Raw genomic sequence first — 15849 nt, forward strand, 5'->3', positions numbered from 1 at the left:
CCGGTCTTCCTCCTCCTTCGCCGTTTCTGGGTCATTGGAGGACTGGGGCCCCCACTGACTGCAGATGGATATGTCAAGCAGTCAGTGGGCTGGCGCTTTGTGCGGAGTTGGTGGAGCTTAAACACAAAGCGCCAAAATGGCAGGTACTCCAGCCTCTCCATCTCCACAGGGCTGAGGGGCTCCGTTAGGCAGATGTTAAATGCCTCCTTGAGGTCCAGGTTATCCTCATACTCAAGGCCATCCACTACAGCAAGGAAGTCGTGGGCGAAATTTCTGATGTCCACCTCTCCCTGCTGCAGGGAGATTTCCTGCATGGACAACCTGAAGCAGCTGGTGTTTGACAGAGCCCCCAAGAAAAGGAGATGGAAAGAGGAAGCTACCCATTTTTCTGCGGAGTCCTCTTTATGGCCAGTTCGTACTGTCACGGTTGTGGTGGGGAAAAGGAGCGAGGACTCAAGTGCAAAGAAACAATGGGTATTTATTAATAATAAAATAAAAATAAAAAGCAAAACAAAACTAACCCGAGGGGGAAAACATTAACAAAACACACAAACTTGGCTCAACAAGAACAAGGCAAGACTGGAGCAGGACCACGGGGAGTGTAGACAACGAACTGGCAAAGGACTGAAAACATGAGGGGGATATAAAGCAAAAAAGTAAATTGACACACAGGTGAACACAATTAACTAATAATGGGTTGACAAGGAGGGTGGGACTAGACAATAGACGGGAGAGCGCATGACACAGAGAGACAATACAAGCCATGCGCTCACATAACACAACACTGAAGCACACGACAAAAGCACGTGACCACAATGTAAACACCGAGCCACGTGCTTTGACAAAAGACGCAAGACACGAGCACACGATAGATAAACACCTTACCGTGTGCTCACACATAAGCAACGCGCATGCTTCATCTCAGCGCCAACCAAAACTGAAACCAACTAGACGGAGGCGCCGAGAATAAAGCAGCGCGCTGCTGACAGAACAAACACAAACACTAGTACAAGAGCGCGCGCGTCTGAGGGACGCAGAGCGTGCGCGGCCACATCATGTGGCAGCGCGCACACTCTGCGTACACCCACGACGGCGCGCGCGCACACAGAGACAGAAACAGGACCAGACATTGAGTAGTGTTAGAGCTCTGCCACCAAAACAAGAATTTACAAGACCAAAGTGGCAGAACCCTGACACCAAATGTATTTTGGTAACTCCCAGGCTGTAGCTGTAAAAGGATGTTTGACGTTTTTCCTGAGGAAATTGCTTCATTTTGATTACAATGGAAATGACCAGAGCCTTACCTATAATACATTACTAACCTAGCTAGTCATACCACTTAGAATTTTAACAAACAACATTGTAAAAAATTCAAAATGTGTAGTATTTTGAGATTCATGTGAGTTTTTGGTTACCATTCTCAGAACAAAGGTCTATATGGATCCCAAAAAATAACCAAATTGGAAACCACGTGGGAACATTTTGTGTTTTGCTGGGCAGATATCCCCCAAACTACTAGTTTTACTTATTTGTTTAAAACAGGTCAGTATCATCTATATATGTCAATAATAAACCTTTTCAGGTAACCAAGTAAGTTTAATTTACCAAGTCATTTTTGTTCACAGATTTACCTATACTGTCATTGTAGATGTTTGATCCTGAGTGTTTTGATATTACCAAAAAAATCATTAAATAAATAAAAAAGAATTCCCAAAATCACACCAACTTTTGTTTGTTCTCGAGGCTTTTTTTTTCTTCACTTTCGTCAATTGGTGAAGTTTGTTCCTCACTACTGTCGCTACTCTGTTGCATGGTTCGGGACTTGTAGAGCTGCACACCGATGGATTTGCTCTTCAGTGTTTGGACTTTCAGCTGAGAAAATTAAACCACACGGAACTGAATTAAACTCAACTTAAACTTTAAAACTGGACTGAATTTATTGTCATTTTCAATGTTAAGCTGCTTTGACACAATCTACATTGTAAAAGTGCTATAGAAGTAAATATAAATTGAATTGAATTTGATTGAACATTTATTTACATGCCCATCCATCTTTAGCATCAGAACAAATAGTACATGTGATTTCACAGCACACCCGATGTAAAACAGACTGCAATCAAAGAGAGTAGCAGAATAATTATGATTTAATCTGGTCAAAAGATTCTGCAATCCTCCTTTGGTTCTGGATAAATTAAATCAATGACAGTGATTTGTCTCGGATCCCGAACACAGTCTTCTTCAAGACCACTTTCTACCATCCCGCATTCAGGAGGGCACCAGGCAGTGTCATAACGTCGCTGCCAGGTTTTCTGCATTGGATGGCCTTGGTGGTCGATCCTCTTCACTCTCCCAACATTGACCTTCACTCTGATAATCACTCTCTGGTTTTCAGGCAGATTCAGAGGGTATCTGGAGGCCTTCTCTAAATCTCGGCTGAGGTAGACGCCACGTCCAAGCATGCCTCTAGTAGATGGACGAAAACCCTCTCTAAGAATTCTTTCTGCAGCCGCCCTGGATGTGCCGTGATACATAATGTATTCCTTGCCATTCGCTGGTTGTCTGATTTATACTTCTGCGTCAGGTGACCGGCGTAACCCACGGCGCAGGCAACGCGCGTGGCTGTGCATTTATACTTCTGCGCGCTGTCTCTGCCGGTCTGCATTAACACTTCCGAAACGCTAGTTGGCAGTGAGGTGTAAATGTTCCTCTGTGTCAAGTTTCTTCGCTACTTTTTTGCATTTCCTGAACACTTCCGGGATGTACAAGTGGCTCAAACTCGCTCATTTTGAGGCAGGAACCGGCGGACGTGCAACAACTTTAACTATGAGGTAAACACAAAACAAAACTTTCCATCCGGAGCTCCTTCACGGGACTCCACACTAGTAAACAATCGCTCGCGCGGCGTCGCGCCATTCGCGCGCCTCTCGGTCCCGCCCAGACTCGTCAGCGCTACCAAGCCGACCAATCACAGAGCTTATGCTACGCGTCGTTGCGACGTGTAGTTACATTTTTTGAGAGGTGCACGTCAGTGACGGCGATGGCCACGGCGAAGGGCTATGCGTCAGCGCCGTAGCATACGCCGGTGTTTGACGCAGAAGTATAAATCAGGCTTAACTCTCAAGACATGGTGGAGCAGCAGGACCCAAGTCATCTTCAGCCCACATGTTTGCAGTTGGAACGCAAATAATCTTAGCTGTATCTACATTGAAAATAAAAACAATATCGAGGCGTTAATGAGTTGTGAAGAATGTTAATAAAAATGTGACCATCCAAGTAAAGTCATGACATAATGGCATATTAACAGGTCATGAGTTCATGTTGGTCAAGTTGGACTTTTAATTAATATTCTTTCACATAGAGCGAGATACATTTAGCTTAAGCCCTTAACTGTCACCATCCTGCCACCCGGACACTTCAGTAAAAGTGAGGTGAAAGTTTTGACATGGCCAAGAACCTGAAATTTGTGCTCTGCATTTAACCCATCATTTTAAAACTTAAAATTTCTAGTTTCCATATCTGGTGACTAATTTTTGATCGATTTTACTGAGCAACAGTTATTTCTTATTTTGCTACAAGGATGCTCATCAGAATTGTAAAGCAGTACTTTGCAACAACAATCCACATGTTTACATTTTTAATGGTTAAATCAAATGCCACCAAACTGCCCATTCTGACATTTGTCTTCTATAAAATGAGACCAAGCTTAAATCTAAGCACCAAAGCATTGAAGATCTCTTTTAGGACAATCATTTAAGTTGAACACGTTATTTTCACATCTATGTTCAAAATGTGGGAATGTTAACAGGTAAAACAAAAGTGTTAATTAATACAATTATTAACAAACATGTACTAACAAGTAATCAAGGTAGCCAATGTGACTCATAATTAAATAATTATTATACATAATTATTGATTAGCTCATGTTTTAACTCAGCATTAATTCATACTAAAATGATGTTTAGTATGCATAATAGTACAGTGTTACTTATGACTGTAATAGTAAAGTGTTATCAAATTTATCTACTCAGGTTAAGTCAATTTTAATGTATGAAAGTAATTTAAAGTTTACTTCACGATACTCTAGTCCAAGTACATTTTACAGTGTAGCCCTAAATTAAGCCATGCTTTCATGTTTGAAAACATTTAAGTGATCAATGCAGTCAATTTCATGTTACTGTTAATAACACATCTAATATATAAACAGAGACCTTAATACTTAGTCCATAATACATGATGACATTATAAATCCAAGTATAATAATTATATATATCATAAATTATATTTAATTATAAGTCCAAGTAAAATATTCTACGAAGTTCTTAGAAGTCTATTTCTATAAGCTATAATTTAATACAGAATTTACATTTTAATTTGTATTCTTGCTTGAGCTAAATTGATTTATATAAATAAATATCAGGGATCACCACAGCTATAAAAACACTATATATATTTTAATATAAATAAAGTGTGACTTACAGTATCACTGCCGTTGCTTCTATCACTGATTCCAGACCTTCTGGAAATGGTTCTATGAACACATCCTTATAGGGTGTGTCCAAAAAGGAAATAGGAAATATTACATGGGGCAGCGTGGTGGCGTGGTGGGTCGTGCTGTCGCAAACAGAAAGAATGATGCTGGTTTTAGCCTCAACTGGGTCAGTTGGCATTTCTGTGTGGAGTTTGCATGTTCTCTCCGTGTTCACATGGGTTTCCTCTCGGTGCTCCGTTTTCCCCTACAGTCCAAACACATGTAAATTGGGTAAACTAAATTGTTCGAAGTCTATGTGTGTGAATAAGAGTGTATGGGATATGCAAAAAAGGGCTGTGTGGTCCTCAGAGTACAGTTTATTGATACGTCTAAAATAAACAGGAATAAATTGCTTCTATGTTAGTTATACGGCTTATAGACTGCACTGTTAATTTTGAATTGACATGGATTTGTGCATTTCAATGCATATGAGACACAAACATATTCAATAGTCAAAAGACTAAAAAATATTTAGATATGGACTTTAAGTGGTAATAAATAAAATAACTAAAACATTTGTTGAATGATTTGCACAGTTAATAAAAAAGACATAGTATCAAAACACTGAAATATTCAGTAAAAAGTTATATTATTCCATTTTTCTTAAAGTGAAATAATAACCCACATAGCAAAATTTCTCTGGCCCAGATCTGGCCTACACAGTCAGCTTTTGCTTGGCCACATGCTGCAGTGACTTACAGTACATGATTGGACCATGTCTTGCTTTCAGGCAAGGGCCAAACATGGACCATATATATGGGACAACTCTCAGCCAAGTTAACAATCCATGACTGGGCCTGAACTGGGCCATATATGTTGGTGTGTCACGTCTGCAATGAATTTGATAAACCTATGAAGCATTTCACTTTATAGCCATGCTTTTTTCTTGAAGCAACCTAATTGGTAAATTTATTTCTTTACTTAAAAATAATTTAAATGTATTTTAAATGTGGGTCAAGATAGGCCAAACTTCTGTGGCCCACATATACATTTTTAACATTTGGGCCAAACACTACATTTGACATCTGGCCCAATGTGCCACCTCTGTGAAACCTGGGCCATGTTTGGCCCACATGCTGTATGTCAGTGCCGGATGAATGCCTGCTGTGCCAGCTTTATGCCAGAATATGCACGTGTTTAAAACAATAATGATTTGAATACATTAAAAAAACTTTTGATCTTTACGGATCACAGTGCACCCTAAAATAAACTGGTATCTTATATCTGTACACTTTAATAAGATGTAGGATCCTCAGTTATTCTTAAATAGGCTATTTAGTTCAGATGTTATTTTATCCACTACACTGTATCTACTTAATTCATTTCTAGAAAGTGTGTTTGAACAACACACAGATTTGTTTTTCATGCTGACATTGTAAATGTATGCTTTCATCCATATTATAACTTAAAGACAACTGAAATAAGTGTACAAAAAAACATAATCACCTTAATATTGATATTTATTAACATGTCCATTCTTAGAATCAGAAATACAAATAACTATATTGGTATAATCTGTTCAGCCTCTTCAGAAAAGTCTGCAACCATTTTCCTCTTCTTCGTTTTGTTCTGGATGAATTAAATCAATGACTGTGATTCGTTCTGGATCCCAAACACAATCTTCTTCAAGACCGCTTGGCACCATTCCACAGTCTGGAGGGCACCAAGCAGTGTCGTACCCATGATCATGCCAGGTTTTCTGCATTGGATGGCCTTGGTAATCAATCTTCTTCACTTTCCCAACATCAACCATCACTCTAACAATCACTCTCTGGTCTTCAGGCAGATTCAGAGGGTATCTGGAGGCCTTTTCTAGATCTCGGCTCAGGTAGACGCCACGTCCGAGCATGCCTTTAGAGGACTGAATAAAACCCTCTTCAGCAATTTGTTCAGCAGCCACCTCGGATGTGCCGTGATACATGATGTAGACTTTGCCTTCTACTGGGGCTGAATAGCTCTCAAGACACGGTGGAGCACCAGGGCCCAAGTCATCTTCAGCCCACATGTTTGCACCAGGCTGGAACACAAAAAATATACATAAAACGAAAGAGGGCTATTGATCTAGAGAGCATGCATAATGAAGCTGAAAGCACGAGGTAAACATGACAAAACCCATGTCATGAGATGTCACTTTTTACTTCGGTAAAAGTAGGCTACACTTAATGCCGAATTTGAAAGTGAAAGAAAAATGTTATGTCATGCTATACATCATTGTTGCAATGCATGCTCAACATTTAATGATGATTATTATCTTAAAATCACAGCAGTGCTGCACTTCAATAAATATTTTAGGTCAGGTTAAAACAAAAACTGTTTAATTTAAACAGTGTGGCTTACCTCTGCTGTTGCTGCTACAACTGAATGTAAAACCTCTGAGAGCAGTTTTTCAGCAGTTCATTCAGGGTGTGCCCACAACGGATACAGGAAGTATTACTTTAGCAAAAGCTTTCAGTTTCTGTTTTTATGTAAATGTTTAAAATGATTACACAGAAAATATTTTTGTCTATTTACAGTATGTCATTCTAAAAGTACAGTATATCTGTGGGTGAAATAAATGATTTGTGTTTACCATGTTAACATTTTTTGAACAAAACAAGCAAATACAGCTTTGCAAAAACAGACAAAAAATTGAAAAAGGCAGTTTTCCTGGAAAAACATAACCAGAAAATACTAGTGGTGATTGAGGATGTTCATTCATTTTCTTGTCGGCTTAGTCCCTTTATTAATCTGGGGCTGCCACAGCGGAATGAACCGCTAACTTATCCAGCAAGTTTTTACGCAGCAGATGCCCTGCCAGGCGCAACCCATCTCTGGGAAACATCCACACATACACTCATACACTACGGACAATTTAGCCTACCCAATTTACCTGTACCACGTCTTTGGACTGTGGGGGAAAACCGGAGCACCCGGAGGAAACCCACGCAAACGCAGGGAGAACATGCAAACCCCACACAGAAACGCCAACTGAGCAGAGGATCGACAGCGACCCAGCTACCTTCTTGCTGTGAGGCGAACGTGCTACCCACTGTGCCACTGTGTCGCCTGAGGATGTTCTTTCATGTAAAAATAATACTGAAAATATACACCTACTTGTGGATGCAAATAACACTAAAATAACACAATAACACTTTTTACACAGATTATTATTCCCCCTGAGAATTAAAAGATCTCTTCTGATCCATATTTAATTAAAAGTCCAATTTTTGTGATATGTTAAGCTTGCTGTATAATTTTGTATATCAGAATTTAAAAAAGAAAAAAAGATAGAGGCAGCTTCATGCTTATGGATATTTGAACATGCCTGATATTTTTCATTAACAGAAAGTTAAACAAGAAAAATATCTTACCAGTATCAAAGTTTCCATATTGGAAACTCGTTCAGTAATTATAATATTTTTATTGATTATTATCTTTGTGTATTATGCGATGTGTGTGTGTTGAGCTTTTTCTTTCACATTACTATTTGGTCAATGGGTGCACAATAACACAATGCTGCCAAGGATGCTTTTGCCTTTTTTTAAGTTTATGATGCTTTAAAGTGACGAAGAGACACTAGAACTAAGAAGCTTTTTTTGTTTGAAACTCATTTAAAAGTTTATTTGGATATTATAATTTGCTAAAATAATGAATATAGTATGAGTCACTTGCTGAGCCATTTCGTACACTACTGTTGAGTACATTTAAATTGGGTTTTATTAAATTTTTCAGTACAATAGAAAAGTTTAAGTATCTATATTTAAAACAGAACAAAAGTTCAGAAGTTCACAGTCCAGAAGATAAAGGTTTATGCTGGCTCCTGTTATTGGTTAACTTATCCTGATAAGTATGGGTGGATTTGTATTTAAACACATGTTCATGTTGTAACTGTAGTGTTTTTTTTTATTAAGAGTGAATGACATTTTAAAATCTGAGTAACTTTCAAATACAGAAAGGGTCAAATAAACATGTTCAAACTACATTAATCATATTCATTTATGTGTCTAGGGATCAGAACATACATTTTAATTTCATAGCACTATCTTGTTTTATTTTCAACAGGATTTAACAGCTTAGAGGATGACACAAGTCTGATCCAACTCCTTTGAAAGAATCATATCGACGACTGTGATTTGTTTCGGATCCCAAACACAGTCTTCTTCAAGACCGCTGGACACCATGCCACAGTTTGGAGGGCACCAGGCAGTGTCGTACCCATGATCATGCCAGGTTTTCTTCAGGGTATGATCTTGGTGATCAACAATCTTCACTCTCCCAACATTAACCTTCACTTTCAGAACCACTCTCTCTTTCTCAGGCAGATCCAGAGGGTATCTGGAAGCCTTCTGCAGGTCCCGGCTGAGGTAGACGCCACATCCAAGCATGCCATCTTCAGACTGAAGGAAACCCTCTGAAAAAATGTTCATGGCAGCTTTAATGGAAGTGCCATGGTACATGATGTAGTCTTTTCCTTCTTCTGGTGCCGTACAGCTCTCAAGACATGGTGGAACAGCCGGACCCGAGTCTGTTTCAGTTGTCATGTTTGCACCTGAATCACAATTAATCTTAGCATATTAATGAATATTAATGAGGGTTATATAATGATAAACAAATCAAGTTATGAAGATGTATTTTAAAAACGTATAATGGACAAAAATTTGCTTTAAAAAAAATAGGTGATTTGCCTCAGATGTTGCTTTTATTGCTGTTGAAAGACGTCTAAAAAAATTTTTACTTAATCAGAAAGTGCTCAATAAACTTTCAGTATTTTACACAAAAAGCATCTACAGGTATATTTTGTAAACTTCTTTTACTTCTTGAAATACTTTAAGTTTTACTTAAATATACTTGAGAAAAGTTTAGGTATATTATATTTGTTTTTTAGTATTTTGATTACTTCAAATATTCATTTTTTAGGTCAGGTTAAAACAAAAACTGTTTAATATAAACAGTGTGGCTTACCTCTGCTGTTGCTGCTACAACTGAATGTAAAACCTCTGAGAGCAGTTTTTCAGCAGTTCATTCAGGGTGTGCCCACAACGGATACAGGAAGTATTACTTTAGCAAAAGCTTTCAGTTTCTGTTTTTATGTAAATGTTTAAAATGATTACACAGAAAATATGTTTGTCTATTTACAGTATGTCATTCTAAAAGTACAGTATATCTGTGGGTGAAATAAATGATTTGTGTTTACCATGTTAACATTTTTTGAACAAAACAAGCAAATACAGCTTTGCAAAAACAGACAAAAAATTTAAAAAGGCAGTTTTCCTGGAAAAACATAACCAGAAAATACCAGTGGTGATTGAGGATGTTCATTCATTTTCTTGTCGGCTTAGTCCCTTTATTAATCTGGGGCTGCCACAGCGGAATGAACCGCTAACTTATCCAGCAAGTTTTTACGCAGCAGATGCCCTGCCAGGCGCAACCCATCTCTGGGAAACATCCACACATACACTACGGACGATTTAGCCTACCCAATTCACCTGTACCACGTCTTTGGACTGTGGGGGGAAACCGGAGCACCCGGAGGAAACCCATGTAAACGCAGGGAGAACATGCAAACCCCACACAGAAATGCCAACTGAGCCGAGGATCGACAGCGACAAGGCTACCTTCTTGCTGTGAGGCGAACGTGCTACCCACTGTGCCACTGTGTCGCCTGAGTATGTTCTTTCATGTAAAAATAATACTGAAAATATACACCTACTTGTGGATGCAAATAACACTAAAATAACACAATAACACTTTTTACACAGATTATTATTCCCCCTGAAACTCATTTGAAAGTTTATTTGGATATTATAATTTGCTAAAATAATGAATATTGTATGAGTCACTTGCTGAGCCATTTCACACACTACTGTTGAGTACACTCTAAAATCTGAGTAACTTTCAAATACAGAAAGGGTCAAATAAACATGTTCAAACTACATTAATCATATCAATTTATGTGTCTAAGGATCAGAACATACATTTTAATTTCATTGCATCTTGTTTTATTTTCAACAGGATTTAACAGCTTAGAGGATGACACAAGTCTGATCCAACTCCTTTGAAAGAATCATATCGACGACTGTGATTTGTTTCGGATCCCAAACACAGTCTTCTTCAAGACCGCTGGACACCATGCCACAGTTTGGAGGGCACCAGGCAGTGTCGTACCCATGATCATGCCAGGTTTTCTTCAGGGTATGATCTTGGTGATCAACAATCTTCACTCTCCCAACATTAACCTTCACTTTCAGAACCACTCTCTCTTTCTCAGGCAGATCCAGAGGGTATCTGGAAGCCTTCTGCAGGTCCCGGCTGAGGTAGACGCCACGTCCAAGCATGCCATCTTCAGACTGAAGGAAACCCTCTGAAAAAATGTTCATGGCAGCTTTAATGGAAGTGCCATGGTACATGATGTAGTCTTTTCCTTCTTCTGGTGCCGTACAGCTCTCAAGACATGGTGGAACAGCCGGACCCGAGTCTGTTTCAGTTGTCATGTTTGCACCTGAATCACAATTAATCTTAGCATATTAATGAATATTAATGAGGGTTATATAATGATAAACAAATCAAGTTATGAAGATGTATTTTAAAAACGTATAATGGACAAAAATTTGCTTTAAAAAAAATAGGTGATTTGCCTCAGATGTTGCTTTTATTGCTGTTGAAAGACGTCTAAAAAATTTTTTAACTTAATCAGAAAGTGCTCAATAAACTTTCAGTATTTTACACAAAAAGCATCTACAGGTATATTTTGTAAACTTCTTTTACTTCTTGAAATACTTTAAGTTTTACTTAAATATACTTGAGAAAAGTTTAGGTATATGTTGTATATTGAGTTAGTAACAAATTGATTGTTCAGTTACAACGCACTCTAGTGGTGTGTGTGTGTATGTGGTTGTTGCAATAGTGAAGTAAAGACGTGTTCAGAGCAGCTCCGGTGTGATTGTCTTAATTACTGTTATGTAAGTGTACAAACATAACAGTATATTATATTTGTTTTTCAGTATTTTGATTACTTCAAATATTCATTATTATTTTCATTTAACAATTGCTGCAGGCATTTTGCTAATAAACCATCTGACTTAAATACCTATAGACTGCAAAAAGCTGTGTTACGCTTTAATACCTTTAGAAATATGTTACTCTTATGTTGCACTGGTATAGTTTTTGGCAATAACCCAAAATACATTGTATTGGTCAAAATGATGAGTGTCTTGTTCCATGCAGACATTTTGTAACTTTCATACTGTACATATATTTTGTAATAAATTGCAATACTTCATTGAACTAAATTTAGACAACTTAAAAGACAGTTTTCTTAATGTTTAGATTTTTTAGTAATTCCAGATTTGAGATTTTCAATAGTTGTATCATGATCAAATGTTGCCCTATAATGAACCATACATAATTGGAAAGTTTGATTCATTATGACTGAGTTTGTGGTCCAGGGTGACATATTGGCTGAACTGAAAAGTGGTCCAGTCAGTTCAAACCAATAGTTTGAAACAATAGTTAGCCCTATTCACGTTATTGGCTCTTTGATATAAAATTGTTTTGAGCTAAAAATGTTTGTTAAATGAATAAATGCAAATTGTCTGGTAAAACGTGTTTGTTTCTCGACAAGCCAAAAGTGTGCCAACAGGCGTAAAAGTTTATTAGAGTGCATAAACAATATTAATTCAATAATAGTTTTTCCAAGTAAAAAAAATTACATATTTTGTCTTGTAAGCAAGAGTATAGCATTAACAAAATGGTGACTTACCTCTAATGAGCTTTCCACTGAATGCAGTTTGAAGACAAAGCATGTTATTCATCCAAGTGATGCTCACTGCAGAGCCATTAGGGCAGAGCTGAGCTCCAGCAAGGGGGAGCTTGAGCTCCAGCTCCTCCTTCCTTGCACTTCTTCTACAAGTGATGTCACTGGGGGTTGAGGTTAGGGGTGGGGGTGGGGTGAATGTACGCATTAAATCAGCTTATAGGAGGAGGAGTTGGAGCTCAAGCTCCCCCTTTATTGAAGCCCAAGTGGCTCTGCAGCGAGCAGTGTCTTCAGGAAGCGCCCTCATGTTGAACTGTCTGTTTCTCTTTATTAACCGTTATCATGTGTTTATGGGTGTGTTGTAAAGGATATTGTAAAAGCGGGGGTTTCCTTACTGTAACTGTAAGCTTTATTGTTCTCTTTTGGGGCGATTTGTACTGCCACGTAATAGATTTACGATATATATATATATATACAACATATAAGACAAACAATAAACAACATTGATAGTAGTAAAAACAGCAACTAGCCTTCTCTCATTAAAATTAAAATGTAAATCTGTTGGTCCTTGCTAAAGGGACCCTATACTGATATCCTGAGGGAAGGGGTAGCAATGAATAAAAAGAGGATGGTTTTCACTTTTAACATACTATGACTACAAGCCAGTCTGAAGCAAAAGAAGCCTATGATTTGTGAACGTGATGAAACTGATGGTGCACTATTCAAATTTCTTTCACTTTAGACCTATGTTCAAATATAAAGATTATTTACTAAATGGGGCTCTTATTTTATTTTACATTTCATTCAGATAAAAAAAAAGTAAAATGTTGTTTCTTTTTTACAATATTATCTTTGCAAACAATGCACCACACTATATCAGAAACGCATCTGTGACTGCTGGAGTCTAAAATGGTGACGGTGACCTGAACACACAAGCATGAGCAATTGGTTGACTGTCTGCTTAATATCTGTTGATATGCTCATTCAACTGACATTTAACTGATTATAAGAAACTTTGAAAGGACATGTCAACATATCTAGCCCTAACCCCAACCTAACAGTTTATAATCTAATAGGAATTAGTTGGCATGTACAGTTTAAGTCAGAAGTATGAGACCCCGGAATTATTAGCCCTGTTTATTTTCCCCCAACTTCTGTTTGAGAAATAAGATTTTTTAAATACATTTTAATCATAGTAGTTTTATTAACTCATTTCTAATAACTGATTTATCTTTGCCATGATGACAGTAAATAATATTTGACTAGATATTTTCAAGACACTTTTTTACAGCTTAAAGTGATTTAATAATAAAATAATTTAAAGGCTTAGCTACTATAATTAGGTTAACTAGGCAGGTTAGGGTAATTAGGCAGGTTATTGTATAACGATGGTTTGTTCTGTAGACTATTGAAAAAATATATAGCTTGAAGGGGCTAATAATTTTGACCTTAAAATGGTGTTTAGAAAATTAAAAACTGCTTTTTTTTTGTATCCAAAATAAAACAAATAAGACTTTCTCCAGAAGAAAAAAACTATTATTAGACATACTATGAAAATTTTCTTGATCTGTTCAACATCATTTAGGAAATATTTAAAAAGGGAAAAAAATAAATCAAAGGGGGGCTTATAATTCTGATTTCAACTGTAGATGCAATGTAATTAAATTCAACAAACAGACCATCAAAATAAAGTGTGACTGAGCAATTTGAAATTTTTATATTGTTACTTTTATATATTCTAAAATTGTATATTTTCAATTTCCACAGCAAAGATTGATAAAATGAGTTGTGCATTAATCATGGTTGAGTTTAATATTATTTTTAATTTAAATATAGTCCTATTTAACATATTAAACATTAGTACAAATCAACAAATAAAGTCCATGTGTGGAAAAAAATATATATATACTAAAAAATACAAACAAAATAAGTTAAATGTTTTCATCAAATTGACAGCAGATATTTAAGTTAGTTAAAACACCCCAAAGCTCAAGGAAAGAGGATACTTTCTCTTTACAAATTTAATACACAAAACAACACTGATCATGAGCAATATTTTTTTCTGAACAAAACAATTTGGTTACATCATCCAGTAACCTTTATAATGTGGTTTTTATGTCAGTATTTCGATTAGGAATAGTAACAAAATGAAAAGCAACGGTAAAACAAACTCTAAAAATGGGTAGATAATTTCAATGACCTGGATACGTTTTGGATCCCAAACACAATCTTCTTCAAGGCCGCTTGGCACCATGCCACAGTTTGGAGGGCACCAGGCAGTGTCGTACCCTTGATCATGCCAGGGTGTCTGCAAAGGATGACCTTGGAGGTTAATCCTCTTTACTTTCCCAACATTGACCTTCACTTTCAGAACCACTTTCTGGAATGCTTGCAGATTCAGTGGGTATCTGGAGGCCTTCTCTAGATCTCGGCTAAGTTAGACGCCACGTCCAAGCATGCCTTGAGAAGACTGCTGAAAACCGTTTACTTTGATTTTCTTTGCAGCCTCCATGGATGTGCCATGGTACATTGTGTAGACCTCACCTGATTTTAGATCTGTGTTGATTTGGAGGAAAGTTGACCCATCTCCACCAGACATGTTTTCAGCTGCACATCACAAATAAAATCAGAACATTTTTAAAATAAACACAGAAACAGGTACCAAGATAAGAAAATGCCCAGCATAACTGTATACAATGTATTTATTTTTCAGTGAATATACACTATATATGTATATTTAATATACATTTGTGTGTGTGTGTGTGTGTGTGTGTGTGTGTGTGTGTGTGTGTGTGTGTTTAACAGTTTTATTAAATGTTTATAGTTATTAGTGTAATAATTTGTGCACTAAACATCATTAGGATAAGAAAAATTACATTTTACTTCAAGTTAAAAAATAAAAATTAAAATAATAACAATAACATTAATGTTATGTGCGAACAATTGTAATGGGCAATGTATAATCTAATCATTGTAAGTAAAATTAAAAATCACTTACCAGACCTCAAATATAAGCTAAATTGACACGCTGTTGGTGACTTTTTCAAGGGAAATGACTAGTCCAGCTGTTTTTAATTACAAAAACCTTAAAACACTGTAACTGTGAGCATTCACAAAAACACGTCGAGCTGGTATTTGACTAATGTTCTCTTCAAAACAATACTTTTGGAAAAATCTCAAAAAACCTCAAGGTATTGCAGTGTATAACCGGGAGATTAAACCCAACCAAAACGTTCGTTTTATCGGAGCATATCAAATTCCAGCCAATCACATCTTCTGTTTTTAGCTCGGCCGTAATCAAACAATCGACGTGCGGAAGAAGCTAGACTTATAACGTTTAAAACATTCTTCTCTGCGTGAACTAAAGGTATTTGTTGATTGAAACACAACATAAGCTATCGCACATTGTGAAATAGCTTGACTGTTCCATTGTGAATGTGCCTTTCACTTTCTTGGATTAATTGCCATTGGTCGTCCAAAATGTCAATCAGGCGACATCACTTTTCGGTTTAATTTAGAGGAAGGGTAAAATAGGGTCTACATCTATGGTCTACATCTGCACTGGATTATTTTATGTTGCTATTTAATT

The 15849-nt window shown here is 37.0% G+C and overlaps 4 protein-coding genes across 4 annotated transcripts; all 4 read right to left on the reverse strand.

Moving 5' to 3' along the window:
• Positions 1 to 5970: 5970 nt before the first annotated feature.
• gig2i (grass carp reovirus (GCRV)-induced gene 2i) lies at positions 5971 to 6935 on the reverse strand. Its single transcript, NM_001258225.1, is given in 2 exon segments — positions 5971 to 6545; positions 6866 to 6935. A coding segment is annotated over 1 exon segment (477 nt). The 5' UTR covers positions 6534 to 6545; positions 6866 to 6935; the 3' UTR covers positions 5971 to 6056.
• A 1270-nt stretch (positions 6936 to 8205) lies between these two features.
• On the reverse strand, positions 8206 to 9498 carry gig2h (grass carp reovirus (GCRV)-induced gene 2h). The gene is given in 2 exon segments (NM_001278831.1): positions 8206 to 9056; positions 9470 to 9498. A coding segment is annotated over 1 exon segment (468 nt). The 5' UTR covers positions 9049 to 9056; positions 9470 to 9498; the 3' UTR covers positions 8206 to 8580.
• An 887-nt stretch (positions 9499 to 10385) lies between these two features.
• On the reverse strand, positions 10386 to 11537 carry gig2g (grass carp reovirus (GCRV)-induced gene 2g). The gene is given in 2 exon segments (NM_001245999.1): positions 10386 to 11327; positions 11493 to 11537. A coding segment is annotated over 1 exon segment (468 nt). The 5' UTR covers positions 10999 to 11327; positions 11493 to 11537; the 3' UTR covers positions 10386 to 10530.
• Positions 11538 to 13136: 1599 nt separating this feature from the next.
• Positions 13137 to 14859, reverse strand: gig2f (grass carp reovirus (GCRV)-induced gene 2f). The gene is given in 3 exon segments (NM_001245984.1): positions 13137 to 13147; positions 13149 to 13183; positions 14432 to 14859. Coding segments are annotated over 3 exon segments (474 nt in total).
• Positions 14860 to 15849: the final 990 nt, after the last annotated feature.

Source organism: Danio rerio, chromosome 21 (genome assembly GCF_049306965.1).
Source record: "Danio rerio strain Tuebingen ecotype United States chromosome 21, GRCz12tu, whole genome shotgun sequence".
NCBI classification, from domain to species: Eukaryota; Metazoa; Chordata; class Actinopteri; order Cypriniformes; family Danionidae; genus Danio; species Danio rerio.